This window comes from Solanum tuberosum, unplaced genomic scaffold, assembly GCF_000226075.1.
Source record: "Solanum tuberosum cultivar DM 1-3 516 R44 unplaced genomic scaffold, SolTub_3.0 scf00032, whole genome shotgun sequence".
NCBI classification, from domain to species: Eukaryota; Viridiplantae; Streptophyta; class Magnoliopsida; order Solanales; family Solanaceae; genus Solanum; species Solanum tuberosum.
In genome coordinates this window covers 59,678-71,474 of record NW_006238958.1, presented here as the reverse complement: position 1 = coordinate 71,474, position 11,797 = coordinate 59,678, and the positions used below count along the sequence as shown (strand labels likewise).

At 33.9% G+C, this 11,797-nt stretch overlaps 2 protein-coding genes across 2 annotated transcripts in view; one reads left to right on the top strand and one right to left on the bottom strand.

Moving 5' to 3' along the window:
- Window positions 1-82: 82 nt before the first annotated feature.
- Window positions 83-8,669, bottom strand: LOC102583259 (COP9 signalosome complex subunit 4). Its single transcript, XM_006341855.2, has 14 exons — window positions 8,397-8,669; window positions 7,160-7,311; window positions 6,109-6,212; window positions 5,957-6,017; window positions 4,404-4,496; window positions 4,211-4,311; window positions 3,713-3,821; window positions 2,847-2,891; window positions 2,585-2,653; window positions 2,400-2,491; window positions 2,258-2,300; window positions 1,283-1,342; window positions 832-891; window positions 83-443 (listed from the first exon to the last, which is right to left on the bottom strand). Exons 1-14 carry the CDS (start codon window positions 8,524-8,526, stop codon window positions 369-371), a joined length of 1,194 nt encoding a protein of 397 aa, XP_006341917.1. The 5' UTR covers window positions 8,527-8,669; the 3' UTR covers window positions 83-368.
- Window positions 8,670-10,456: 1,787 nt separating this feature from the next.
- The window catches only part of LOC102582927 (uncharacterized), a 15,220-nt gene continuing 13,879 nt past the window's right edge, over window positions 10,457-11,797 (top strand). Inside the window, exon 1 of the mRNA XM_006341854.2 lies at window positions 10,457-10,590. Coding sequence (XP_006341916.1) covers window positions 10,578-10,590 — 13 coding nt within the window. The 5' untranslated portion in view covers window positions 10,457-10,577. The remainder of the gene's footprint in view (window positions 10,591-11,797) is intronic.

The following is an 11,797-nucleotide window of genomic DNA, read 5'->3' as shown; positions in this document are numbered from 1 at the left end:
GAGTTACCCCAACTGAGTGCAAACGAAAAATTTCATATCCGCTCATTTTTATAATCAGTAAGTGAAGGTAAAATTGGGAAAATGGCACAAACTAACCAGTTATGATTTGAATAGAATACAATGCCTAGAAGTATCCTATGAAAAGAGAAATGTAACAAAATTAACATTTATATCCATAATAAACCATTGAACTTGGAGGAGAGGTGTGTCATGTACAATATAAAACTAACTTAGAGACAAATGAGTTCCGAGCGAAGTATTAAAACTGGTGAAAGAATATAGAGTGACGCCAGTACAGTAAATGGTATGAGGAATGAGTGTATCAGCATCGTACTCGATTCTTCAAAAATGACCACAAAATGAACAAACTAGACAGGAATAGGGAGCCCCTTCTTTGCCATGCTATCAAGAACATCATTGAGAGCTTGACAAAGGCCCATGATCTGCAAAGATTAGCAATTTTGTCAGCACTAGTATCATTTCAATAATAAAACCTTGAAAACAAGAAAGACAATGTTTGGTATGACGAAAGTCATTTTTCATGAAAAATATTTTTCAGTGTTTGATGGTGAGTGGAAAATGTTATATAACATATATTAAAAATTGATCATGTTGTCAACAAATCAAAGAGAGTTCTGATGAATATTTTTAGAACTAGAGACTGATAATGTGAGTCTAGTATTAAAAAAATTAGACATCATTGATCAATGAACCACAACCTTGGGTGGTAATTTTTCCTTTCTCCTTTTTAGGATTCAAAAGAAAAAGGTAGATTTCCATGAGAAAAGAAACATAAGGTAGATTCCAAGCATATGTTAGAAACAACATCACCTGTTGATCCCATTGTTGCAGTTCTTCAGTGTCATCCTCAAAATGTATGACGCCCTCAACCTGACAATTAAATCAACTTAAATCAATAGATGCTAAAACTACAACGGAACTCATTTTTTGTCTCCAACCATATTTATCGTAGTTTGATATTATATTGCATATATTGCTCGTTAAATACATCTCGTGTGCATAGTCATTGACAATTACTATACAATGGCTTAAAAACAAATTTATCATGTGTGATAATATCTTCCACATCAAACTACAATCCAAGCATATTCACTATCAGCACTACGGGTAGCATAGGGAATTCAAGAATGTATATATGGCATATATGGACACTCTGTACCTAAAGTTAGCCAGTGACAAGTCATCACCCAATATCATCTCCTCTTCTTTTTAAGGACAAAGATAGAAATGTGTAGATGGCATTATTAATTGAGAAATTTACCTGATCAATGGATCCCTGCATTCTATCTTCGAAAATCATTCTTGAAGCAATTTTCTCAGCCTCCATGACAAAAATTGTTATAACAGAATTAGTTACAGATGTAAATGAAGCCGCACAGTTGTTAATTGATTTTGGTACCCAAAACAGCCATGGCAAGCAAAAAGAGTGATGGAAACACTTTGACATGTAGGATTACGTTGGTTACGTGGTGTTTAAATTACTTGTCAGACAAGCACAACAGCAAACTGATCTTAGTACATAAAAATGGAAATCAATATGCGAGAATGGGAGAGGCATGTCCAAATACTGTGAAGGAAACAATATTTAAATTACTTGTATGGAAACACTTTGACATGTAGGATTGCGTTGGTTGTGTGGTGTTTAAATTACTTGTCAGGCAAGCACAACAGCAAACTGATCTTAGTACATAAAAAATGGAAATCAATAAGTGAGAATGGGAGAGGCATGTCCAAATACTGTGAAGCAACGTCTTTTTCTCAAAATCAGATTTCTACTAGAAGACCTCAAAGGCTGAGCAGCATAGAATAGACTAAGAATCAACTTCAAAAATGCATTCAAAATAATATCATCTTCTTTATCATCCTGATAGCGTTTACAGTTTAAACTTGACTTGTGGATTTACACCAGAAACAATGCATAAGTAGGATGATGGAGAGATGCTATTTGCAGCATAGCATGAGAAAACAATTTATCTGTTTCTTCATTTGATAATTGCTTTAAGGATTAGATGTAGCCCAATAAATGGTCCAGAGGGGACACTAAGAATTACTGCAAATAGATTAAATGAGCCACCTACCGCTCTAAAAGGCTAAAACCTCCTATTTTCATATAGTTCCTACAGCAGTTGCAACTGCTATGCACCAACTCGGGATAGTGGGTTGACAACAAAACCCAAAAAATTAGCTCAAGAACAGCAAAAATTAAGAAAAATAGCTTGGCAACATCATTAGGTACCTTTTGAGGAGGAATGCCCAACAAAGTGCCCAACTCATCAAAACTGTCACAGATCAACGAGGGGATTAGCTTAGATAATAGAAAAGCATGAGCTATGAAAAATCTAAATCACAAACAAGGAAAATATAAGCTTCCTTTCTACCTTATATTTGTATAAAGTTTGCTAGCACTCAAGAGATTATGCTCAATCATAGCACGATCCAAAACTGTGAAGTTATCAGGTAAAAGTGCTTGCTGCAGGAAACACAAAAAATAAGATACACCAAGAATATCAGATAATGTATTTTGACATTTTGAAAAAAAGCAATACCCAAAAAAAGGGGGAACCTGATGTGGTTTCAACTCTTCTGCAAAAGCATCAATTTCAGGTTTTCTCAAGATTCTCTCTAGATAGACCTGAATATTTCAAATTAAACAAAACTTAATTTTAAAAAAATTAGTATCTAGGTAAAAAATCTGACACAGCACTATATGCACATAAAAAATCCACACTCAAATGCAAAGAGATTATAGCATACAGGCAACTCGGTATAAGAAAAGAGAGTGGAGACAGAGCTATGCAAATTGTATGAAGCAGCAAGTGAAGTACCTTCTGCAAGATTGGGTAGATTTTTAATTTGGAGCAACGCTCATCCTGTTATCCAAAATAAGTAAAAAAAGAAAAATTGTTATAGCAAAACTGAACAAATAGCACATAGGAGGGGATCAGTGTAGGCAGTCATTTGAGACCCATAAAAAAAATACAAATATGACTACATGATGGCAGATCTAAACTGGAAGTTGCCCGAGAAAACTAATTAACCTCAAATTTTCAAAGGTTATGGTAACAGCAAAATTTTAGCAGATATTAGACAACAGAATGACATGTCCTCCAAATATAAATACATAATCACCTATTTGTGGTTAGTTGTTACCATTTCCTTGGTGCTATGCACCTGCCCTTTCCCATGAGTGGTCTCACATTCTTGGCAAACGAGAACAATTATCAAATCATTGAATTAGAAGTTCATACAGTTATTAGTTATTACAAACAGTGTTACTAAAGTGAAAAGCGCAAGAAAGATGCGAACTCTGGGGGCTTAAGGAAGAAGGTAAAGCGTAATATTCTTTGAATTTAGCAGTCCATGATTTCCAGAAAGGAATATAGCTTACAACTAATATACTAGCGTAATCCCACAAGTGGGGTCTACGCAGGCCTTACCCGGTTACCCTACCTCGTAAAGATAGAAAGGATTATAGCTTATAGCATCATAATTACAAATGACAATAATAACTTCAATAATTCAAGATACAACCATGATAATATTAATCCCAATAACTCAAATAAATAAATATCATTAAATCATTAATTCAACAACTCCATAAAAGACAACTTCCACAACAACCTGCCCATTAGTTGCACTCTTTGACAATAACAATCAAAACATTTAAAGCTCTAAGTCATTGCATCCTTACTTTGTACAGTGTGGCAAGTACACGAGATCGTTGAGGACCTGCTGCAGCCAAAATTGTGCACGTCACAGCAGCTGCCAGAGCTTGCTCTAAGGCAGCTTCATCAATTTCTCTGTAGCGTAAAGAATCATTAAGCTTCATGCTGTGCTCAATTAAATAATGGAGGCATAGTACCAACAACAAAGATCACAGACATCAGGATGTGTGTAACATTATTCAAGACAAAAGCTAAACCTTTGATCTTGGAACATAAGCATACTCTTAGTTTTCCTAAGCCGTGGACCTTATCAGTTCCGCTTGGATCGCAGATTATATTGACAACGAATTATTGAATTCAAGAAGTGCCCATATACACAAAGACCAAGAGTTAAAGTGTCCGCTACCTTTTTCCTAAGAGCTTGTAAATATATAATATGCACTCACTAGCAAGACAATTTTAAATAATAAAAAAAGGTCAAGAGAAGCATTATTTTAACATAATAGTATTTCTGGAAAACTTACTCGTCACCAATTTGTCGCTTCTCAATCTGAGAAATGTCATAGTAACGCAAGGCAGCTTCCAAGAATTTTCTCTTCAAATCCAAAATCCTAGCATAGCAAACCTGAAATAATCATTCAGGAAATAGTTGACATATTAGCTGGTGACAGTGACATGCTCAAAAATTAAAAATGCCCTAGATCATATGATAACAACCTTGTACTGCAAATTCAATACTTCATTCTTAATGTTGTTAACTTTAAAGGAAGCTTTATTTATAAACGCTTCTGCATTAACTGCATCATCATCCTGCCAAACAAGGAATTGGACACTGTTAGAAACTTAGAATGCCAAAGAGAACCAAAATAATGGAAGTAAACTGAACTTTTTCAGATCAATGTATTTAAACAGCAGACAATAGCAGGGTGCATAGGAGCAGTACAGGAACCAAATCTACAACTCTAATTTTCCTTTTGATAGTAAGCAGAACAATGCAATTGAAAGGACACCAAGATACTTAGAATGTACATAGCACACTAGTTAACAAGTCACGTTAGCACCGTAAAAGGTTTACATGTCAAGAAGAAAGACAACACCGGTACAACTTGCAGAATAAATGCCACATAGAAAGGAGCTCACATGCTACATATTCATTTGTTACCTTTTTCTTAAAAGAATCAGTGCACTCATTTGTTTCCTACTAACGTTCCTGAAAGTATTTAATGATTCAGAACTAGACCAAATTTCTAACAGGGGAAGAGCGATTCTGTCGGCGAGGTAAACATTCTTCTTATAGCTCTTGCTCAACTCCTTTTGTGGCCTCTTTCTTTTTCCCAGTATGATTCTTCGAAGATGCTTACATTTACTATCTCTTTTTTTTTTCCAAGACCACGATCAGTATTAATTGAGAACCTCCCGGAAAAGGTTTCTACTTTCAACAAACTTAACATTGACGGATCCTCATTAGGAAACCTAAGCCAGGGGGAATCGGCAGGGTGGTATGATTCGAAACATAAATGGTGATTGGAGAGAATATCTACCACCACAAATACTCTTAACTGAATTGCTAGCTCTTATGCAGGAACTTCAAGTTATCGAGAGCTAAACATGGTTGTGGACCTCCTAGCGAAGAAAGGAGCTAGGGAAAACTCCTTTTTATATAATCGTGGTTTCCGGGTCAACTTGTACGCACCTCGATTAATTTCACAGGGTACTTGCTACCTCCCACCAACATAGGTACCGGTAACTCTATCCACCAAGGCTTGGACAAATGGAAAAAAATCACCTAGTTTTTTTGTCTCCGTTGTGTGGACTATAGTTTATTCATAGAGATTCCATAACAATTACAAAAATGGAAAGTTCGACACAATTGACATTTTTTTTAAATTGGAAGCAACTACTAATTCATGATATGGCATGTACAGAATCAAAACTTCATTCTAGATTCTATGAGAACTTTTATGTACGCCTTTTGTATAATATTCCCGTAGTCAATACGCTTGCACTACAACGAAGCCCTATAGCTCAAACTAGCAAGTAATTAATTGCTTTCTTATATATATATATTATCTATTAGTTAACCAACTAAAAAAATTGATAAGTTACTCTAGCGCATATATAGATGGATTGATTTTGCCTCTTTCTCTTTAGAGCAGATCAATTGTCAGGCAAGTTGAAAGGTGCACCACCAAACCAAACAAGGATCGTTAACTTGGAGATGTTTACTTGGCATCAGAAGAATAGAAAGAAAAGAAAAAGAAAAATCCAACCTCCAGATAGAGACGAGCAATTTGGACACATTTTGAAATTCTGAATGTATCATCAACAAATCTGCAGAAGAAGCAGTGCAAAGAAAGAGATTTTAGGTTTCAAAGAAAAGCAGCAGCAGGCAGGCAAAGATAAGTAGAAGTATAACACAGACCTCATTGCAGAGTCTAAATCGATGCCACTAAGCATCTGAGCTGCTTTTGACCATTGTTGTTCAGACTCATATAATTCTGCAAGTTTTTCCCGAATGATCAACACCTGAAAAGATGGAATTTTGTTTTAGAAATGGGCATTAAAAGCATAAAAGATCAAAAGAACCCGTATGTGGAGATCTCTTGATGACAACAGATAATATGCTGAGTTCCAATGTTGACCTTCATTTGTACCATTTTCTCAAAACTAAAATACTCGAGACACATCAAATTTTAAGATGACTATGATTTCCAGAAAATCACAAGATAAACAAATAATTCTGTGACTTTGGTGCTAGCCCACTCTCACAAAATTCAGTTCTTAAAATCACTTCCATCAAAAAGGAATCAAATGTGTCAATATGCAATAGTTCCATTCAACACATCAACTCAAAAAACACACTTCATAATAAACAACTCCATGGTCCCAATGTTGGTTGTGGCCCATGTATTGAGTTCCTGGTACTACACTCAAATTCTTTTCTAGCCTATTATTTTAACTGGTTTTAATAAAAATAAAGATGCTAAATTTAATGGTCAATTAGAAAGAGATTACTTTCTGAAAGACAATTATTTAGAAATTTGCCATCCTTTCTTTCTGATAAGTACTTCCCATCCCATCATTAATAAAAGAACATATTTCAATAGACAAAACAGGCCTTCTCTTTAGGTGGTAGAGATGTTGTCATGCTGAGTCAATAGTTCTCTTTCTACATACTATGTTCCTTTCTGTATTTTTTCTTGATAGAGCATTCTTGTTGTTTTGTTATGAAGTTCTAAGAAACGAAATTACAAACATCAAAATGCTACACCCTTACAAATACATATGCACCACCTGATGCAACATACAAAGCAAAATTAAAAAACAATTTAAACTGATGCTAGTGTCATTCTGAAGCACCAAATTTTAGAGCTATATAAGGCATTACTATTAGTCCAAGTATCGTTCAGTATAGGCTGCAAAAGAGCTATCAAGAATCTGACAAGAAACAAAATAGAAACATCAAAGTATACTTGTTCTTCAAAGGACACCACACGAGGCTGTATCTGGTTGAGAGTATAGTGTGCTACTTCCTTTTGAACATCAGGTTCCAATCTATCGAATTCCTGTGCAAATGTCTGCAATAGCTGTCTTGATACCACCAAGGGCACGTCATCCGATAGCACTGCATAATGTACACAATCTCAATCAAACAACAGCGGCTCAACCCCAAATTAGTTAGAATCTGACTATAAATCTTGTATTTAGATTTCAGCTGAGAAATATACAACATGAATATAAAAAAAAAAACAGAAAAAATATGATTAGACAGCCAGAGAGATGGTAATTGCACTGCATAGTCGTACACAAACTCAATCAAACAGTGGCTCAATCGCAAACCAGCTGAATCTGACTATATAAATCATCTATACCTATTATTTCAGCTAGAAATATACAACATGAAAAATAAAACAAGTAGCAAAATTATGATTAGATAGTAACTACACTGCATAATTGTACAGTCTCAATCAAATAATGGCTCAATCTCAAACCAGTTAGTATCTGACTATATAAATCATCTATATCTATTTCAACTGAGAAATATACAACATGAACATAAAATTAACAGAAAATTGTGATGAGATAGTTACTGCAATGCATAATCGCACACAATCTCAATCAAACAGCGGCTCAATCCCAAACTAGTAAGAATATGACTATATATAAATCTTCTATATTTCAGCTGAGAAACATACAACATGAATGTAAAATAAATAGCAAAATTATGATGAGATAGTAACTGCACTGCATAATCGTAAACAAACTCAATCAAAACAACTGCTCAATCTCAAACCAGATAGAATCTGACTATATATATCTTCTATATCTATTCCAGCTGAGAAATATACAACATGAACATGAATTAACGGCAAAATTATAATGAGGCAGTAACTGCACTGCATAACCGTACACAATCTCAACCAACCAATGGCTCAATCCCAAACCAGTTAGAATATGACTATATAAATCTTCTAACATCTATTTCAACAGAGAAATATACAACATGAACATAAAATTAACAGCAAAACTGTGATGAGATTATAACTGCGCGACATAATTGTACACAACCTCAATCAAACAACCTCTCAATCTCAAACCAGTTAAAATCTGACTAATATAAATCTTCTAACATCTATTTTAGCTGAGAATTATATAACATGAACATGAAATTAACAGCAAAATTATGATGAAACAGCGAGAGAAACTTACTGTGATCGATGAATTGCTTGGCTTGTTGGATATCGCTTGATGCGAGAACGGTGGAGAGAATGTGCTTGTACTGTTCGATTTTCTGGCGTTGGTCGCTGATCGCAGAGGCACTAGCGAACGCACTCTCCATTGCGATTTAGGGTTTATCTCTGAGCTAATCTTCTCGAATACGTAATTTGGAGTGTCTCGTCGAGCTTATTTTCGAAGCGTTAATGGAGCTTATGAACCAAAATTTTGGCCTATAAATAGGGATTTGAAAGTCGATTTATAATCTGTTGCCCGCTGTGGTATATGGGCTCGGACACAATTTCGAACATCGAATATGAATAATTTTGTAAAATAAAATTATAATTCTCGTTTCAATTTATGTATCACCTAAAATTGTTTAAAATCAAATCACAATCAACAAGTCAATCACAAGTTCATAACATTAACTTATTTGTCTTGGATTATCGAATTAATGACCTGTCGATATAGAAGTAAATTACTCAATTTTCTTAGTAGTAAATCAATAATTTATTAAGAAGTATCATACTTATATTTTTAGTGTAAATATATAAAGTACATATTATTAACCCTAAAGTCCCGTTTAATGTTGAAATAATAAGTTGTTGTATAGGTGAATATTTGTTAAATAATTATTCATGTGCGTGCATTTTAAAAGATTAGTCCTTCATATATTTTTTTTACTGTAATTCATGATTATAGAATACTAATTTATGTAGAGATAGAAAAAAAAATTATTTTATGAGAAATCTGAGAATGAAATGATTTCTGATACTCCATTACTAACTTGATACCGAACTAACTAATATCTCGTTAGACGACTAGTGGAATAGTATATTTAAAAATCGATATGTAATAAGTCAAAATATTAAGAATAGTTATTCACTTAGTCCATCAAATAAATAATCCTTATGCCACCAATTGAGTTACTACACAAAAATAAGAGATGTTACGTCAAGGAATGAAACAACTCATTAAAGATTAAACATTTTTAAGTCATTCACCCATTTAGTAAGAATATTGACAGTGTAATAAATTTAGCCTTATCATATAATAATTCTGATGATTCTTTTATTGTTTTGATTAGATTTGGGACAATCAAATAGTCAAATTTCACGATAATATCGTATTAGTCTAGAATTGCATTTGAACTTATCTTTAAGTATGTTCAAGCCTTCAACAAAAATATTAATACATATATCATAATAGTCAACAAAGCAAACATAAGTTCTCAATTGTGATCTCTAATAATATAACTATTGCCTGAAAATTCATTTTGCTTCCGCATTTAGCTTTGGCTTAACTTAATAACTTATATTAAGTTCAAATATGTATAAAATGAGTACATGCCTTGAATTTCTATCTTTTACATATTTCATGTAATTGAAAGATAAATGTATAAAAAGATACATTTAATATATCTATTATTTCAAATTTATCAACATATAAAAAGAGCTCATCATGCACTTTTGACAACCACCATTTCATTGCCTTGTACTTTATTTAACCTTGATTTGTTGTGATATAACAAGATTATATAAAAAAAAAATAATCAAATTTAATTAACAATCAAAACACTCAATATATGAAATGTGCTCTCCTTTGTGCAGTCAGCACAACAATTACGAATGAAAAACAGTTGACTCCAAATCTTCCTGAAAATAATATCAATGCTTGTTATATGCATCAATATCCCTATTAAAAAGAACACTTATAAAATTTGCGATTTAAATTTATTTTTAGGTAATTTTATAAGTAGAAAATATTATTTTTTGAAAATAAATTATTTTTAATTAATATTTTTTGAAATAGAAACTTAAAAGAAAAGTGTAGTATAAATTGAACCGAAGAGTATACGTTTGATTTTATTCCAGGTTGGTCAAACAAGCTTTCGTGGTGTTGGGCCAAAGTAGAAATTCCGGGTTGAGTTCCTTTGAAGCAGGCCCAGATCGAGATAAGATCCGGGTCGGGTTGCGTGGCACACGGCACATTTGCAACTTTTTACATATATTCCACTTCTACCCCTTCACTGTAGTTCATCAGCTACATATAAACCTCAATACAACAATAGCATCGACTACTCTCATTTCATCTCTGTGTAATCACAAAGCACGATCATCACCTGGAAACTGGAATTCGATAGCGGAAACTCTCTCTACCTTCGCAACTACAGTGATGGAGAACTCCGGTTAGTTTATCACTGTCCACAAAAATAATCTTAAGATCCCTCGAATTTCACGTCATTCCGATTCAATTTCGCGCGAGTTGCTCCGTTTGATGAAGTTGAATTTTGTTCATAATTCCTTTTTGATTTTATACGTTTTTAATGTTGTTTGAGTATCGTGTTAATAGTGTTAAAATGTAGGAGCTTGGTGTTGAACTAAGGAGTCTTAATCGTGTTAAAATGGTAGGAGCTTGGTGTTGAACTAAGGAGGTTTAGGATTTTGTGAGAAAGTTTGTAGTTTCGTGTTGTTTTGAGATTTGAAGTTGTTTGGTATAAGCAGCGGGCGAGCATTTTGGTTTAGGATTGTGTGTATGTGTGTGTACAGGATCAGCCTATAATAGGACTCCATGGTTACCACCTAAAATGGCGGTAATCGGGGTTAGATTAGTAGCATCTGCTGAGCAAACAGCTCTATTATCAGTTGTTATTTGGAATTAGCTAATAGCTTACAGTATGGAGTGATCCTAATTGTTTACCAATTTTCTATCCATTTTTTGACCAGTTAGATATCACATTTTACATCTCACTGCTGATGACATTGAGCCTAGACTTTTTGACAAAATCCTAAATATAGCAAACCGCGCAATGCATGTTTAGGAAAAAACAATCACAGGTTAAATATAATTTCCAGTGACTTGTACACTGGATTGTTGACATGGAAATGTTCTGAGGCCTGAGTGAATTGGGGCCAAATAAGGTTGAGAGATTGATTCATGGAAAAATATTGCATGTTCTGGCTATTAAACGCCGCAACAAGAAAAAAAGATGTTACATGAAAGCGAAAAAATAACATTTATGGGTGCGTAGGAAAGCTGTTACCTTATTGCAGGCTTTGTTATGGCCATACCTACATTTTTGGTTTGGTTTTTAAATAGAGTGTCCCTTTCATTAATACTAACAGAGAGCTTACGATAATGCATGCCATAACTCTGCTGTCGGAGTATGATTGATGTAGTTACATGCATATCTGTGGCGATTTCCTATAGAATATTCTTTCAAGAAGCATACATCAACCCACGTGATACAACATAATACTTGTACATGATAATTTGGGATAATATGCTAAGTGCTGCTTAATTTCCAGGTTGTTTTGATTTTCAATGGAAAAGATAATCCATGGTTGCTGTCATCTACTCCAATTTATCATTATATGCTTTGTCATCATTTTTTC